The 18972-nt window shown below is 42.7% G+C and overlaps 1 protein-coding gene across 1 annotated transcript in view; it reads right to left on the bottom strand.

Annotated features, from left to right (window-relative positions):
• The window catches only part of SATB2 (SATB homeobox 2), a 127969-nt gene that overhangs the window by 41544 nt on the left and 67453 nt on the right, over positions 1-18972 (bottom strand). Inside the window, exon 6 of the mRNA XM_062498186.1 lies at positions 11598-12070. Coding sequence (XP_062354170.1) covers positions 11598-12070 — 473 coding nt within the window. The remainder of the gene's footprint in view (positions 1-11597; positions 12071-18972) is intronic.

An 18972-nucleotide genomic window follows, 5' to 3' on the forward strand; every position in this document is an offset into this window, starting at 1 on the left:
AAGAGTAAAAAACCAAAATAATTGGAGTGATGAAAATGTCATTAAAAGAGGCTCAAATCTAACAATGGGATTAAATTTATGCACAAAACTACACACTCGCACTCAACAGTGCCATGGATTACCTACAGGTTAAAGGCACAGCACACAAGTCTGGATCAGAGCCTAGAGAAACTACTAAAGACACAGTGTGCACCACCAGCTTCTCCCAGGCACCCTCTCATATCTGACACTTCACAAACTGGGACTTCCAAATAGCAGGAGCAGCAAATTCCCAAACTATACCTGTTTAAATGTCCTGGTGTGCAAGGAGGCTGAGAGGGAGCATTTCTGCCCACTGAGAGTACTTCTACCTTAATGCAACACATCACGATGATATCGAAATGACATCTTACATTAACATGCAATTCTATATGCTCATTATCTCAAAAGGCTATCCTGCCAACAGCCTCCCCGCTGTCCCAACCCAGAGGCTGGCTGGCTGCACCAGGAATGCCTGGGAAAGAAGCATGTGCAATGGCAGCTGGAGCTGGGAGGGCTCACCTAGGCTGGCTCTGGGAGAGGAGAGGAGAGGAGAGGAGAGGAGAGGAGAGGAGAGGAGAGGAGAGGAGAGGAGAGGAGAGGAGAGGAGAGGAGAGGAGAGGAGAGGAGAGGAGAGGAGAGGAGAGGAGAGGAGAGGAGAGGAGAGGAGAGGAGAGGAGAGGAGAGGAGAGGAGAGGAGAGGAGAGGAGAGGAGAGGTCGGCAGGAACACGCACAGGGACCCCGCAGGCCCCGCCGTGGCTGCAGACAGCAGTGTTCTGCAGTTACTTCACAGCCAGCACCCAGGCAAGCTGCTTCCCAAGGACAGGCAAGGCTTACTCCTTTCTTGTCAGGAAAATGTTACTAGAAAGCAACCAGATACCCCAATTTAGTTCTCATTTATTTTCCTCCATGTCAGAGAGCCTCCTTCAAAAATCCTTGCTAAGAGCACGGTCACTACAGTTGGCCAATTAACCAAACGCCAACATTTTTAAAATACATTGACCTTATTTACCAGTCTTCCTGACAAAACCAATTGACCAACAAATTACATACCTGTATCTGTATCTATCTGCTATTAAATACCTACACGAAAATACACATGTGAAACTTCTACTTCAGCAGAATTTATACCACAAGTGCTCTAAGCAAGTTCCACAAACAACGTGAAGGTAGGCTCCATCTTTTCAACTCATCTACGTAATCAAGCTGAGACACTCCCAGTTACATTTTTCTGCAATGATCATTGTGGGCACCAGAAGGACTGGAGCTGGGAATGCAATCATTGTTAGCACCACTCAGAAGTGGGATGACAGACAGAAGCTGGCTGATGAAAAAGCTCTGCTCTCTGGGAAGAAGTTTGAAGAACTTGCAGTGCTGGGCTGTCCTCTGGTATTTTGTGCAACCTCAGCACAACTGCATGCTCATACCTGGCTTCTTCTTCAGGGTTTACCACCTCTCAGAGAAGCTAAAGACATTTTTGAAAACCTTTCTAAAGTTTGAAAGGCTAAAGTTTTGACAGACTGGGGGAGATTAACCAAAACAGGAGCTTGAAGCCACAACCTGCACAATTTCAAGACCAACAAGTCCTTTTTAACATTTTCCCCTGAAGTAAGTGAAAAATTCTTAAAATGCAATAAAGAAAGGAAATATTGGTTCCACCAATTCTCTAAATTTCTAATCCCCTGTGTCTTTGAAAGGATATATATGTAAAACTTATTTTTAAAAGAAAACCTCAACTTCAAAAACTAATGAGTTTAGTATGAAAAGAAAGGGACCTGAAAGCTACTGGAGCTGACTCCAAGACAGTTTTTTCTCCCTCCCATTTTAGCCTCACTAAATTTATGGTTCAATTTCAAAAATGGAGAGCAGAAACATATGTGAAAGCATGCCAGCAATTACTTTTCTATGCAGTCACTGCCTCTGTATGTAAATCAGAGGCTCACAGGTATGAGTGGCTTGCTCATGGCACTAAGAGGTATCTCAGGCAGTGATACCTTTCAACCCTTGTGCTTGAGGGCTCTTGATTTATCCCCAGAAGCATCTTATCATGGGGTAGATTTGGTGCCTGCTCCCACGAGGCTCTCACCCTGCCCTGCTGCAGGGACACAGCAGTATTTTGCAGCACTGGTGTTCCATCAGCAGGCTGGGAGCCTCTCCTAAGGCAGCCACCCGCTCCGGGGGGGATTCGCCGCTTCCGCAGCACCGCGACACAGCAGCCCTGCTCCCCGTGCTCCAGACCCACAGGTAGGAAATCTGGCTGCCAAAAGGGTTTTTCTGTAGCTCCTCTAAGTGCTTTGGCAGCTTAGGGACCATGTAAACAGCAGGAGAGCTAATAAGAGAACTGACTCACGAGGGACAAATCTCATGTGTCCTCCTGCAACTGAAGATAAACAACAACGCCGGCAAACAGCAGCAGATAGCTGAGTGATAGGGGAGGACAATAAAATAAAGTGTCTTGAGAGCAATAACGTTTACAATAATATAATTCTGAGCTACTGAAGTGTACGCAAACTCACCAGTGAGCAACATTATAAAAAAACAGAGCGATGTTAAATAATCTGTTCAGCCTTTTCGTCACCTGCAACAAATTAGGCTTTCAATATGCAAAACATCTTCCTTCCAGAAAAACAAATGATCATGATTTCATTTAATTGTAATTTAATGAGGCATAATGTATTTTTTAAAGTGATATACACCAGGTGTGTGGTGAGGAAACTGGCCCAGCCAGACAAACCCTACTGTTTCTATTTTTAAGAAAACCCTAAAGCCAGCCAGGGACTGTTTTCATTTCTGCAAATTATGTTTCTGCTGGAGGGGGTAAGGGAGGGAAACCCACAGCATTAATAGATTTCTTATAAAATTCCATTGGCTAAATTAGCTCATTCCGACTTACATATTAGAAAATAAAAACAAAAAAATTGGCAGTTTGCAGAGCAACCAATTCTGCAAACCTAAAAGATCATCTTCAGGGACTAGAAAGTCTCAGTATGACTTTAAATAGCCAAACAGATCTTCTACATAGAACACAGCTCCCAGGATACATTTTAGGACATGTAGCTTGATAATATCATTGCTTTTCCACTCCTCTGCATCATTTTTAAACCGGCTGCTGAAGAGGCAACTGATGAAGTTTAATGTTCACACAGGCTGTGCCTGCAAACGAGGGGTGTGATCACCCTGAGACAAGGGCTCTGCACAGCCTGGTTTACCCTTGGAACTTGCACTATTTTTAAAATTACACGCCGGATCCATAACTGACTTTATGAAAATAATACCTGTGGTGGAGAAAAAAGCACATGTCCAATCAAAACAAAAACGTCACTGAATCTATTTAAAGAAGGAGCAATTTTGACCGTGTTTTTTCAAACCAGCTTAAATGCAGCCCCATCAGGCCAGCAAAGTCACTGTCACAGGAGCTTGCTTTGCATTTTTTCTATGAAACCCCACTTGAAAACTTTTTTACTTTTATTAACTACAGGATTTCCCCAGAACAAACAACCCAACCTCACTGGCACCTAATCTTTTTTATAGCAGCTTCTGAGAGATGATGCAGTACAATGTGCAGTGAATGTTATTCCAACTGACTCCAGCATCCAGTTGACCAACTGAGCAGCCTCCGAGGCAAGCACAGGCTTGACCAAAGCACACGGAAGGTGAGCAAAGCCTCTGTGCCCTCTTCCCAAAGGGCTGCTGCTCAGGCCTGGAAAGGCATCACTGAGATCTCAGTGGGACAGCAGACTGCACTACCAGTGACCAAAGGCAGGATAATTTTGCAACTGGAACTTTGGAAAAGTAATCTGGATGGGGGCGAGGCGGTGCTGCTGGAGCGCAGCCCAGGCACTCGTGCCCTGGGGACAGAGGAGAACGAGGGCCATCAGACAGCAGGAGACTGCCAGGCACTGGACAGGGCCTCACACACAGCACGCTCGATGGCTTGGAGAGAAGTCATGCTCTCCCTCTTACAGACCTAAGCCATTTGACTACAGGCACTAATGTTAAAAAGGTTCAGAATAGGGTTTGGACAATCAAAACACTGGCCAAGGCAAAAATTTAAATAAATGCATCTAATGTGCTAAACCTCAGTTTATATGTTCTGTGTAAGGAAATTATATATATGAAGGACTGAAAAAGCATGAACGTTTTTTCAGACTTTCAGTCTATTTGCGCCTCTCCATATTTCAGCCATGGCCAAAAGCAACAGAGAAAATGCTGAAATACTAGAAAAATATTGCTTCTGCAGTGCTTAAAGTTCCAAATACTTTTAAGCCCTGCACTTGTACTGACAAGTCTCAACAGAAAACCTATTCTGCTTTCCATCAGGCATAGATGTGACCCTGAGCAGGATGAGAAAATGTAGAGATTTAGTCCATTTCAACATGTGGATCTTAAAGGTCATTGATGTCAACCTGTCCCCTCTCAGCCCACAAGGCCTGTTTCCAGCACCCAGGGAACCCCTGGTTAGCCACACATTTCTGCTGAGCTACATCGTAATTGTACCTTGAGCATACAACAAGCTTGATTTTGCCAGGCTAAAATGACCATTTAAATTTACAGTTAGTTGTCTGCTACTTGCAGCAGCAAGCTGGAGGCAGCAGGTCAGTCCAGGAGCTCTGCAGCAGAAGCACTAACTTCTCACAACCCTTCAAGGAATTCCAATTCCATTCCATTTCCATCTGCTGTGTTTTTCTCACGTCAAGGCAGGATTTTACCACAACACCTCTCTGCCTCTCTGTATTTACTTCAGGTCTCACCTTCAGCATTGTCTTCTGGTCTGAACAAGATGCATTCAGCAATTCTGAAATACTTCTCTTTGCCTCTAAGCATACAGCACTCACCAAGAACCTCTAGATGAAGTACTTGTAGGCTTCTTGATACTCAAGCTCATTTTCAAATGCTTGCTGCTTTGTTTCCATTCCCTTCCATCTCTTCCTAATTCCAGCTAGGATATGAAGCAGAAGTACTGGAAGTCTATCAGAAATGCTTATCCTGGCAATGTGTCCAGTCCAATTTTGCTGAACAAAATTGCTTCAGATAATCAGTGGAAAATTTTGAGTGGTTAGCCAAACCAAGCACCTTCATATCCATTCTGTCACAGTTTCCATCAGGCAAGAAGTGTTTTTGTACCCTGTTCCCTGACCAGCTCTTCTTTCTCAACAGTCAAAATGTGTGGTGCTACATTTTTATCAGTTTTACAAACCTGAGAACTTGAAGGACTCCGAGGTTAACTCTGTGAATGGGAGACCAACAGTCTCCCAGTACACTTCAGTGTACACACCACATCAGTCCCTCATTTAGAAGAAATCTTCTGATCCCCAGATTGAGTGCCTACAGCCAGAGTATGAGCCTTGTTCTTAAACTCATTTAACTAATGCTAAAATACATACATCTCAAGAGAGAGCTGCTTAGGCACAAAGCATTTAGAGGCTGATTTGAATAAAACTTATACGGGGTGCAACAATGACAATTTGATTTTTATTATTAAAAATGAAGTGTTTAAATCCTCAAAGAAAACTGCTTTATTGCATTAGTTTAATAAAGCCTCTTTTTTTATTATGCTATCTGTTTTTATGAGGGAAGACAGGATGTGCATGCGGATGCATGCAGAAAAGGAGGCAGAAAAAGACCAACCACCTGCATACCATTTATATGACATGCGTGTTCAGACCTTTATCCTGAAATATGCTGGAAAATGAGCAAAGACACACAGCTTGTGTGTGTGATCTGTGCCACAGATCTGTGCCCTTGCTTCCAAGGCTCAGGACTCCTGTGCATCAGCTGAGCAGGCAGCAGCCACCTCCTACAAGCACACATTCTGAAAGCCTGACTCACATGCTACTTAAGATCTTTTCATTCAGCCTATTGAATACAATTAAGTTAATTGAAACTGAAATTTTGGGCAGTGCAAAACCCACTGTTGGAACAAATATCCCATGTACCAAAAATCTGCAATTTATTAAAGTAAGCACTTCCCTTACAGACTGCCTTCTTTCCTGTGAGTACAACAGAACACTGCTTGTGCCACATTACACCCAAGAACAAAACAAGCAGGCAGCATGAAACTGTTTCATGCCATAAGAGAGAGTTTTCTAAGAGGGTAAAAACCAACAAAAAATCCCCCCAAAAAACCCAAACCAGAAGCCTTGCTAATTGAAAGTCTGTGCACAATGGGGCAGACACCATAGCGATGAATGCAGCATGACTGTCTCACTAGATACCAGGCAGAGAATTAAAGCTCCTTGTGTTCCTCTCATTTGAGTTGAAGGGAAAATCATTTGCAAAAGGAATTCTGTTCAGGATTTGGCACACAGGCAAATAAACGTGGAAGAGTCAGTTATTTCAACAAACCATATTTCTGATATTAATGCCTTGTAGAGGACCCTTTTCTGAACCCGTTTCCATTTGGGGGAATTTTGCCAAAGAAAGCAGAATTAAAACGAGGAGTCACAACCCACAGTCGTACTTCCCTTAGCAACCAGACTATGCTGTCAGAGCCCCCAAACCCACCCCAAATAGGTGATCTATTTGGGTGACACCAAATAGGTGACACTTTTGTATGCCAACAAATGTTATTTCCCTCTTCCTTACTGCAGAAGCCTGGACTTGCCTGCAGTTGCACCAGAAGCTGGAACAACACCCAGCATCAATCCTGGGTTCCCCTATGCTTCAACCCACACCTGCAGCCAAGGTGTGACCAAACCCCTTGAACAAGGAGGATCAGTGCAGATTATTTCATCATAAACTTCACTACATCTTGAAGCTGGTGGAGTTTCCTCCTTCTCAGGCTATTACTTCCTTTAATCCAAAGGGACATGGTTGGCACCAGCTACCCAGGCAGGAGCTGTGCTGGGTGTGTGCTGCTTTCCCATCTGCAGGCTGGGAAACCAACATTCCCACATGGAGCTACTCAGGGTAGGAAGGAGGGAGCCCTGTTCTTTGGGAAGAAAGTTAGCAGCAGCCTGAACACACCAGTGTTTTTATCCAGTTCTTTGTATCTGGCCCCACAATGATTTAAAAAGCTTCAGATTCAAGGATATTTCCAGTTTCGGAGCCTGTTCAGTTAAACAAGCAATGGCCACTCGCCCAAACATTTTACTAGTTTTGGCTATTACGTCACAACTTTGGCAAAAAAAAAAAAAAAATAAAAGATGCTTGAAAAACGAGAAAGATACAAGCTGAAACAGTCCTTCATTCTGTAGGCTTTGCAGTCCACTGGGTACTCCTAAGGAGAGCAGCAGTTCACTGATCAAGTGATTTAAACTGTCTGGACCCTTACAAAGAGCCCAATAAACTGTCCTGACTACAACTCCATGAGCCTGCAGCAAAGAAGAATGCTGAGCAAACGAGAAGAAGAATAATACGTTAATTTTCTTTATGCAGAACAGGATTCAAATCACCTATTTTCCAGTTCGGATTTTGAAAAGTGGAATCACTTCAGCCCCTCCAGATTTGCTGAAAAGCTTTCCAGCAAAGCACAAGGTAAATTTTCACTTAGTTCCTTTAAAATACTCCTCTTAGTCCTACTTTTTCCTGTAACCAACATCACCTACCAATTTATCAAAACATTACAACCTGCAATAAGCAAGTTCTGATTATTACAACCTTTTGGTTGCAATCTGAATGCTATATTAGGAGACAATAAACTGCAGGATGGTACAAGGACTCTGCCCCAAGGTTGGGCCAAACTCCATGTGAGTATTCTCCTCCAGGAAGAAGTCCACAGCCCTTGTCCTGCCTCCCATTTCAGAGTATCTCCACTGACCAACGTGGTGCTCACACTTTCAGGGGCCACCCATCACCTAGAAGTTACCATGATGTAAAGACAATGCAGGTTTCAGCCAGATAGGCATTTTTTGAGAACTCCAGCCTGCACTGGAGCATTACTGCACTGTACTGACAGCCTTTTGACTTCACTGCACTGTCTGAGACCAAGGAGAGACACGAGCTCTAAATGACATGTACTAAAACCTCCTCACCCTCTACAGTCTGCATACTGCAGGCACTTCCTACACTCATGAGCTTTGCTTTTAAAAATGTGCACAGGGCAATACCAAGTGTGAGGTACACGTACTCTAACTCTGAAAGCTGTACTTCTCTTATAGATTTGCAGTATCAATCAGAATTTTCCTTGTGGTTTTATTTTTCCTCAGGATTGAATGGCTTTATACAATCAAAGTACCGAAGTCTTACGGAACTCAAACCTTTCACTAATGACAGTTTCAATAACAACTTCAGCTTGGCTTCATGTCTACGTGCCTTAGGAAGATGCCTTCCATTTTAAAGGTATCAGGTATGACTATTTAACTCTCTAACTATATAACTCTCAGGCATCTGATGGGCCTCAAAAAGCTGTCTGCCTTCAGTTCAAATCCACTCACACTCCTGCATGCAGTTTTTAAGGTCCAGAGCAGAAGGAACAAACTATTTCAGTAAACAACGCATTCTTCTGACTTAGGGGTCAGAGGCAAGAGGGAGCCAAAGCCAAGGATCCTGGCCATAAAAAACTCGGGCACAAACAATACAATTACACAAGCAAGAAACTGAACCTCGTGCCTCAATGATACTGCTAAGTGCCTTAGCCATGGCAAGCCCTCTCCATGCCACAAGAGCTATGCAGAGCTCAATAGGGTTTCATTCCAACAGGCACTGTTCTTATCATTGCTAAGCAGATAATAGGCAACACCATCTTAGACAAACATGGTAGTGTGCACCACCATTTTAAATATTTTGAAGGCTGTGTAGGAATTTATTTCTTATAGAAAAGTGTCATTAAAACCACCTGCATGCAATAATTATATTGCCTCTGTGTGTGCTTCTACCCATCCCATGTGGTGAGTAAGTATGTATTTAGATCCCACAATAGTGTGAATTAAAATTATGACACTGAGTTTCTAAATATAAGAAGCAGAGGTTGGCCCAAGACACTAAATATCAGGCATATACACTTTGAGGGTTCTTCATTCACACTTTCAAATGAAGAGGAAAATGATCACTTTGGAACTTTCTGTTTGAAAGAAACCCTCTTCGTGGCTAACAGCATGGAGCAGTTCCTTGCCCAACAGCCTGTGCAGCTCTCCTGGGCATGCAGCAGGTACTAAACTGCCTGATGTTCAGTCTGCACTTCAGTGGGAGCACTGAGATCCAGAAAGTGTACAGAACTTGTCACAGAGCCTGAAGTGCTTCGTTTTCAGGTGTGCAGACAACATGCCCACAGGTATATGCAAATATTGTCGTCTTCTGTTACGTATTTCCAACTTCAAGAGGAAGATTTGAATGTTTCACAAACCATACAATCTCATGTCTCTTCCTTCCGACCCTCCTCACGTTCTCCCTCCCACACACTCATGCATACATACAAGTGTCAGCCACTTGTACCTATGGATTTAGCCTAGTTTGGATCAAAGCTTCCTCTACTTCATTTAACAGATTTGCTCAGATGGAAGGTCCCAGGGGAGAAATAATGTTAGTAAGAAAGGGCTTTTCAGCACTGAGTATGTAGGTCATTGGACTTTAAAATAAATTAGAGAATAGTTTATCTATTAAACAAGCCTCACAGTACATATTTCATGAAGCTATACTTAATTATAGGCTAATGTGCACCACAGAGCTACCAGGAAGAAAGATTAAGCAGTGGCCCATAATGCAGTGATTAATACCATTATTAGCTGGCTGGCACACAGCATCTATTATTTGGTACCATCAGGAGAAACAACAGACCTCCAGTTTCCAATGTTGACACTTCTGTGAAATGCAACAAACCCAAACCTTTCCAGAGAGAAACACATACCTCTCTGTACCTTGGAGGCAGCAGGGGAGATGCAAGGAGGTAAGAGTAGACTTGAATAGAGAGTAGACTTTCCACTCCAAGAGCCCTTTACAGAGTTTGCTTCTCCACCATGGATGTGTGGGAATATCCCACACCTTCTACTGTGCAGTGCAATACTGACTGCCCGAGCCCTCTTCTTAATACCCTGAACAGTCCCTGATGTGAGGGGAGTTTGGTCTGAGTTGGAATTAACAGCTGAGGATAAGGAAACATTAAGTGTGTATCTACACTCTTTTGCTACAGTGATGGCTCCTGGGGACATGATGCACTGTATGTAAGACCACTGGTCTTCTGTATCAGGGCACTGTTGACTAACAAAACACTGGTGTGAGATGAGCAAATCTTTTATGGATGCTGTAAGACTTGTAGGACTGTTCTGGAATCATATGTACATCGTACTCCTTATGATGGAGGGCTAAGAAGCAGGTAATAGCTTTCTTGTTGGGGAATGGGCCTTTGATTTAATAGCAGACTTGGGCATTACCAGCCCAGGTCTCCCAGCATGGCTAAAGGAGAGCATCACGTTCATCAGCAGTGACAAAAGCCTCACTGGCAATGTTACTGTCAACCCCTCACTCCAGTTCAGAATATGTCATTCTGTCAATACCATCCACCTTGATTATACCAGGCTTTATATACAACAGGTTATGATCCCAGAGGGATGAAAAGCTTTTCCAAATTAAAAGCAGCATTTTAAAGAGGAAATACTCATACATTCCTATGTAGTTTTCATTTGATATCCTCAAGGCTAACCCCAGAACTCAAGTGTTTTTTTCTGAGTGCAGCCATCTTATGAATTTAATAGAAGAAGGGAAGTAATAAAATGTGCTCCATACTTTAATTAGTTCCCTCATAACATGGCATTTCCAAAATGGCAGTGCCAAAGAAAATCATTAATCTGGGAGAACAGACGAAGGTACTGTATGGGGCAAGGGACAGACCTCCTAGAGATATACACTCCCCTATTTCTTCTCTTGCTGGTAAATCTTACCTCAAAGCTACACAAATCTTACTCCAGCTACATAAAAGGAATTTGTAACACTATTAAATATAAGCCACTTTCCATTTCTTAAGCCTTGCTACAGAGTTCCACAATTGAGAGATCACATGTTGTATCCTGCAGGATAAATGTAAATGGCCTGTCTTTCCGAGCACACATTCACCCTGGGCACTCCAGGTGCCAGGCTTAAGGTGACACTATCATGTAATCATTTCAACATCTGTATTTCACTGACTGAGGGAGAAAACCCGTGTCAGATGTATGAAAGCAAACACAATCTGCTACAAAAGGCACACACTTTTCCCAGCACGCTTTCCTTACACATTTATTGCGGGAGCAGCCTCTGGCACTAGGTGTGACATCAGCTGTACCACAGGAAGGAACTGAAGGAAGCATCAGAAGGAAGGCAAAAAACACCTCTGACTCTCAGTCTCTTATTACCTCTTCCTGGCAATCAGGCAGGGGCAAACAGGGAAGTTTATGGCCACACAGAGGAGCTCAGGGAAGAACTCCCATGAGTAAAATGACTGCTAGAGAACAAAGCTCAGGTAATGGCACAGGAGTGGCCAAATGCAAACAAGCAGCTGTTCCAGGAAGAAACAGCCTTGTTCAAAACTGACAAAGAGACTGGAGAAAGACTGAGAATGGTCTGACATGCTTCTATAGCACACCCCCTGCCCTGATCTGCAACAACCGTACAGCCCCACAAGAGCCACAGCTTTGCCCCTTCTTGGTTATAGAATAGAAATTGATACCTGTGTGCGGTTGAATGCTACTCTTGCAAAGACAGCTTGAGACACACTGGCTCTCTTCAGCTCATCTCTGACTTGCTGGTAAATATCTGGAGAGACTTCCACCGATGAATTTGATGGCTCTGGTTTGACAGCTCTAGGGATGGGTGGATGATTCAAGAACTGCTGGTTGATAGCCTGTGGGTGCTGGTGAGCCAACAGTCGGCTGACAGCAATCTGCTGGTTTATCAGATGGGCCATGGCTATCTGCTGCCTCACCAGTTGTGGACTGAGCTGAGGAGACAGGAGCCCAGGGTTTATCATTGTTTGCATCGTTGGCACTTGGTTTCGGATTGGAGTACTGTGGTGAATTTGGCCATGAGGAGACTGTTCATTAGATTTTCCCAAAGTTGCCAGCTGGTTGATATTTGGTAAGTGCATGGGACGTTGACCAAGAACACAATAGTCTGAAAGGTTTTCTCTTTCCACTCTCTCCACTGTTAAAAGAGAAAAATTGGCTTGATGTCATTTCAGTTTGCACTTAAAGCAAGAATTACATTGCAGGTGACTGCACACAACAGCACCTGCTTTACCTTGTAAGTCTACACTTGTGTAGAAATATCATAGAAACATAAGCAAAAGGAACACAGAGTAAAAGCAAAACTAATAATTAACATTCTTTTGGACTTCCCAGGCTTCACCCACAGCTCATGAAGACACCTTATAAACCAACTGCAGGTATCCTCTCCAGCTTCCTTCCCTAAAGAAATAAGTTTGGACACTTCCATTTATACTGATACTAACACCTGAATCTGTCACAGCAAGTTGATTAACCTTTAAAAGTGGTCAGTGTTTCAGAATCACTGGCATCTAGGTAAAGGAAAGAAACTCCAATTGGTATCCACTCACACAAACCAAATGAAAACGAGGCCATTACCTGTGCAGCTCATGGCACTGCTTCTCACTACAAACTTGGCAGCTATTATCTTTTTCACATGCACTCTACCTTGCACTGTGTGTGGATAAAGCTATCTGGTACTATCAGCTCACACAGACGCACCCCAGCAGACTCCTGTTGGTTGTGTGAAAGTATATTACAAAACAGTGAATTTCACACGTGAGGAAAGTTTAAAGCAATGGCTCCTATAGCCAAAGCCTCACTGCCATGAGTCTGGGCAGAAGCTTTAAAGCACTTCTGCACAAATGCCCACTTGAAAGAAAGTGCTTTCATTCTCCTCAAAATCTTTGTTTAGCAAAACAGTGATCTCTAAGTGACACCATGTCACAAAAAATTAAACACTACACACTAAATGCAAATACTGTAGTTTTATATACTGATGTGCATTGTCCCTGTTAAATATCTTATGTCAGGAATATCACAGTATCTTTTCAGGTAACTGCAAAACTAAATGCACATATTACAAAATTAAATTTTCTCTAAAAGTACCGTTTAAAATAGGAAATTAAGTTTAGCAACTGCATAAACATAACCTAGATAATTTTAAGCAATCAGAAGTCATTTTACAGTAGGTTGCAGATTCCATAAGCCTCCCTACATGCAATTGAACAGGCATTTTTATATTGGTCTGATATAAAAGTGTTTAGAAACACGTATCATAGAAAACTACTACCTCATCCCTGTACTGTTCTCAGCAAATAAGATAGGATTCACTTCAGAAAGATCATAATAGTATTATAACTTGTGCAACAATTAACAATTGTATGAGGTTTTGAACTCTTTTTGAAAACCTAATCTTTATAAAGCTTTGAAGCTTTAAAAATCTAATACTCAGAATGACAGCTTACTAATGGCTTCCTCTGTTTTCTTCTAAATAGACAGTTCTTTTCACCTTCCATAGTTGATCTAAGACAGAGAGAGAGTCATGCCCTGAACACATACAAACACAGTTACTATCTTTAGAACTGTCACTTTGGAACATCACAAGTACTGAATTTTACAACTAGGTGAACTAATACCCAGGACTTCCTTGTAAGGAGTTTTAACTCACTCTCCCCATTCTTTAAAAGGAAAATCCCATAACATCTTTAGCCTGCTATTAAATAATTGCTTAAAAAAATCAAAATAAAAATTAATTTCAAAGACAACTGTGAATTCCACTTTTCCACAATGTTTCAACCCAACTGCATTTCTAAACAAGTGTTTACTTATATTTCAGCTGTGAAAGGCAATGCAAGGTACGTGATACACAAATATTATTGTGAGCAAATGACCATTTTGCTGAGTTACTCAGAGGCTGTCACATACATAACGCAGTATTTCATCTTGCTGAAAATACTGAAAATCCCTATTCAAAAGCTGCTCCTCATGATGTCAGTAGGCCTCTGTGAAATGCAGCACAGAAAGCTCTATACCACTTCAGGAACAGACGTCGAATCAATGTGAAACATGCAACAGGAGCAGTGCTAATTCCATCACCAGTGCAGAGGTGTGGGCAGGTGAGTGAGCAGGGGCTGCTTTGTCACAGCCTCAGACCATGTTCTGCAACACAGATGATTCAGAGCCAACATGGCCATACTATTGCCTGCACCTGAGTAATGCCATTAAATGCACACAGTTGCTAGCCAAATGCAATTATTCCAATGGTACAATAGCTACTTGGCAGGTGTAAGCAGAATAAAGCTGTTGTTCAGTGTAATGGAATACCTGGAGCATCCTGCTACGTTACTGACAACCCTAAAAATAAAGAGTCCTTCCACTAGGAGCTTCAGAAGAGCTGAAAAAGTTCTGAACTATTTGTAGTTTCAGTAAGTCACTGAAACCAACAAATTATTACTTGTTAGAACACAAAAACAAGTAACCAAGTGTTTTTGAAAACCCAGTGAGAAATAAATATAAATAACATTCACTTTCTGGGCTGAACCACATTTGCCAAGTTTCCACCCACTCTTGACTTTAATGCCAAGTTATAAACCCCTATAAAAATAAAGCTTAAGATGAAAAATCTGCCAGGCTGTTAATCTCTGCAGTGCTACTTGGAATTACACAGAAACATCACCTGACTTGCTTCCATAGGTATATTTTTCCTTTATTATCAGTTTCCTTTTTTGATCACATTAGACTATAGAGCCATGCATGTAGTCCCTATAAACAAACCAGATTCTAGTCACTTTGACCACTTTAGTAATAAAAGGTTACCATTAGCAGTTACGCTGGATGGAAAAAATGTGCATTACTCAACTCCTCAAAACTCTTTCCTTCTCTAACACATTGCCTGTATCTGATTCCCTGTTGTTCTTTGGTAACTATGAACTGGTTACCAAATCTGCAGGGCTGAACAGCAGCAAGACTGAGACAGCCTTGAGATGGAGACTGGCACTGCCTGAGAGACAGGCCAGCTTGACAGCAATTCTCTAAGAAAAAAGGGATACAGGAGCCACAAAGCTTCTGTGCCACCAGCATTCTGCCTCAGATCTTCCTGACACAGGGCTTTAACCTTTGCATCCTCCATTTTCCATGCCTATACCCAATTACAGTCTTTCCCTTGTTTGCTATTGTTCTACACAAACTGGGGATACAGAGCTCCTGTAGCCCTGTCCTGACTGGAATATAAGTATCTGACAACAGAGCAACAGGACCTTACACTGGGAAGGAAGGAGCTCCATGGATATGTGCTTTCTACATTCAAGTGCTGCTGATAAACTACTTCTGCTAGCAACGCCTGTGGTAGTTAAATAAAAGCTGGTTCAAGGAGGCTGTTACCTACCTCCATCTGTGGTGTGACCACAGCAAAAGACATTGCAGTGTTTTCGTTTTCTCTCTGCATCGCTCACTTTGGTATACAATTCTGCAGTTCTTTGCTTGAAGAGCTCATTGAAACCAAGTACAACAGCACTGTCATACTGCAGAGCCACCCACCCTTCTGAAGCCAATCACTAGGTAGACAGAGACTTGTGTCTGGACAACAGGTACTGTGCTAAGCTCAGCAGTTAGCCCTGAGAGCACTCTAGAATAGCATCTTCCCTTCATTTTTCTGTACCTCCCTACAACACGTCACTACCTCAACAGGAGACAGGACCCAACATAATCCCCAGAATGGGAGCGGCAAATTCTTGTATTTGAATATTCCGTTCTCATCCTATAATGATTACCATGTGTGTCAATGTATTTCAACTCCATACTGAGTTAAAACTTCCTGGATACAGCACAAAAGGAATTCAGTGCACCCTTCCCCTGTGTGATGCTCTTAACCTCTAGCCCAATCTTCCTTGCACAGTCAAGCAGCTGACACAGACCACAGCACAATAGCTTGGGGTGGTCTGCATGCAACTTTCCATTTAAAATAAAACCAGCTCAAAAGATTTAAAATAAGATTTATTTCTCCACCTTCCCTTCCCCTCACACTTTATTTGCACTGAGTTGTTAATAGGAACATTCTGACAAACAGCCCGTGGGGCATTTAGGGCTTATGCGTGGCACTGAATTGACTGACAGCACTGGAAACCAAATTCTTATGCACAATAAAGGATGCAGCAGGGAGAGCAAGAGTGTAACACGTCTCCCAGCAGTGCACTGCGAGCGGGGACGCAGGATCAGCCAGCACCCATGACCCAGCGTGTCCGGAACTCTTCAGTCCCACAGGCACACAGGCACTTTGCCCCAGAGTAAGAAGAAGCTGGTAAAGAAACGTTTTGTAATAAGTTACTAGCCGGCAGAATTGCCACGCTTCAATTGTGACAGGATGTCACCACCCAGGGCTGTTCTCCAGTGCTTCAGTTTGCTTCTTTGTTTTATTTATTATTTAAAACCTGGTGATCATAAAAGCCATTTCTAGCAGTGGTCATGGCCAAGCTGGGAGAGCTCTGTGAACTCTGGTATACCCTGCACTAAGCTTGAGACAGAAAGGTTCCCACAATTTCTCCTGGCTTAGCACCATCCTGCTCACTGAAGCCAGACCTGACCTTTGGAGCCATGCTTGGGGGACAAAGCACAGCTCCAGCTCCACCATGGAGAGACTGGGCTGCTGCACTACACCCAGAGGGTGCCCCACTTGCTTATGCTACAGAATCATGAACTACCAGTCTGTAAAGAACAGAACCACTCCAGAGCACAGGACGTGCTTTTAAAGTGGTAATTCTGTATCTTTTTATCTGCAATTGGGATAATTACTTATTTCTTTTAATCACAGCCCACTTATCCACTTCAGTGCAAAGGGCCGAACTGAGGAGTCTCATTTTTATACATCACCTAATATTTGTATTTACCCGTAGTCATTTACCAGCTTCGGTGCCTGATCTCTGCCTAGGCCACTTATTCCTTCACTCAGCACTGGAGGAAAAGCAGGGTGACATGACAAGAAAGCTGTGACTTTTAAAACCTTTCCCTTCCCCTACTCCTGCAGGACAGCACAGAACCTAGAAATAGCTATAGAGCACATACAGAAACTGTTTGGCCGCTGGCTGTGGGTAGCAAAGGCCTTTATCCAAGCCTAATGGAAAACAGACAGGAAAGGCCATTGTCTGTTCTTTGTTGAGTTGCAAACCATTCAGTTCCCACCAAAGCACAAATCACTTTTTTTTTTACTTAGAATCATCCCTAAAAGTGGGCCTTTAACCACCAACCTGAGGTAAACTGAGCAGAGTATTCTAACACTGCTGAGGCTCTCTGTGCAGCTGACCTTCTCATCCCTTATCCTCAAAACAAGCTCTAAGTCATCCCTTGGGACACAGCCATGCTAACATGTCTTCTGCCAGTTCTGCTTAAACACAGGAAGTCAAATTCTTCACATGGGCTTCCCCTGGACTGCACTGCTTCCAAAGATGCTTGTCAGGAGACAAGTATCATCATCTTATTTTTAGATTTATTTTTGGGTTTGTGTATAGGTTCAAGAGACGTACAGAAGTATGAGCTCAGTTCTTCATGATCATGCTAACATTTTTTGTCAAAAGGACATGCCAGATCCATCTGGCAGAGAAAACCATTACACTGAAGGTATTCTAGTGACCACCTCTCAAACCCATGAATACTGGTCAGGTGAATGGAAAAGGAGAAGCAGCAGAATCATTAGTTAGAACTGTCTGACAGAAACACAGGTAGTACTGCTTTAGATGGACTGATGATATCATCTGACATAAAAATATCTCCCTTCCTGTCAACCTATTGTAACAGGAGACCCAATGTTTTGTGGGCATCTCAAAAGGGGCATCTCAAAAGGGAGGTACAAACCTCCTAGATGACCCAGTCAATTGTGCAATCCCTCTGGGAGATACATATGTGTCTCTTCCTCATTCCTAACATCAGAGATGGTGAAGGGAGTGAGACAGAACACAAACATCATTAAGTGAGATATGCAAACCCTTCAGATATTTCAAGTGAAAAGAATGCCATTCTGCTCTTAGAGTTACATATTCTATTAAATCCATGGGATCAGAGAGATATTTTGCAGCTTTCACATAGGAAAGCTTATGCCTGTACCTAAGCTTCAAGTCATCCTTCTGTTTCAAACTAACCTCCACTAATGCTCACTTTGTAAAAGTAACTTTTCTTCTGAGTTAACATGTCACCATTTGGCAGCACACAATTTTTTTAAATATGAAAAGAAATTAATTTTGAGATTCTGAAGGTGAAAACAAAAACATGTTTGTGTTTTAGAAAATGGAGATTACCATTCTTTACTAAGAATTCAAAAGGGCAGAAGTCCCAGCTGCAGCACACAACTGGTCCTCACTGAGAAGAACACAGTACTGGAACAGGGGACATTTAAAAAAAAAGTACAGTGACATTGTTTGAGCAAGATATGGGACAAGTGGCTAGACAGCTTCTCCACAGAAGGGTTTCCAATCTTTACTGTGTAGCCTACGTTGCCTAAAGCAGCACTGGCTGCAGCCCCAGCCACACACAGGCACAGGAGATGCCACCCAGCAAATCTCCCATATCTTCTGCCACAGCACAGGCACTGTGAGCAGTGAGAACTACTGCCCCACAACAGCCACAAGCAGGGAAGACATTCTGCAGAGCTGAGACCTTAGATAAAAAGTACTCTTAATTTAAAAAAAAAAAAAACCCAAAGGGTGTGTTTTAATTCTCTTTACAGAGAGGAATAGCCAAGAGGTCCACAACTCATACACCTCTGGAACGCACAGCAGCAGCTAAACTGGTTTTAAACAATGCACATGCACAAATCCCCCAAACTGGCACGTAACATCATGGACAATGCTGAAATATAAAATGATAATGTGGGTGGGGAAAATAGCAGTCAAGGAGTCTATAATTCTTCCTGAATCTTGATACTTTTAAGTTGTATTTAAAGAGAGAGGCCACTTTTTCCTCATTGTTTGCAACTAGTGATGAACTACTCTCCTCATAAAAATCACACAGCAGGCCATTGACTATGAGGGTGTCTCCAAGTCAAGAGATGATCTTCAGGTCATGGAGGTTACC

This window comes from Cinclus cinclus, chromosome 9 (genome assembly GCF_963662255.1).
Source record: "Cinclus cinclus chromosome 9, bCinCin1.1, whole genome shotgun sequence".
In the NCBI taxonomy this organism is placed as follows: Eukaryota; Metazoa; Chordata; class Aves; order Passeriformes; family Cinclidae; genus Cinclus; species Cinclus cinclus.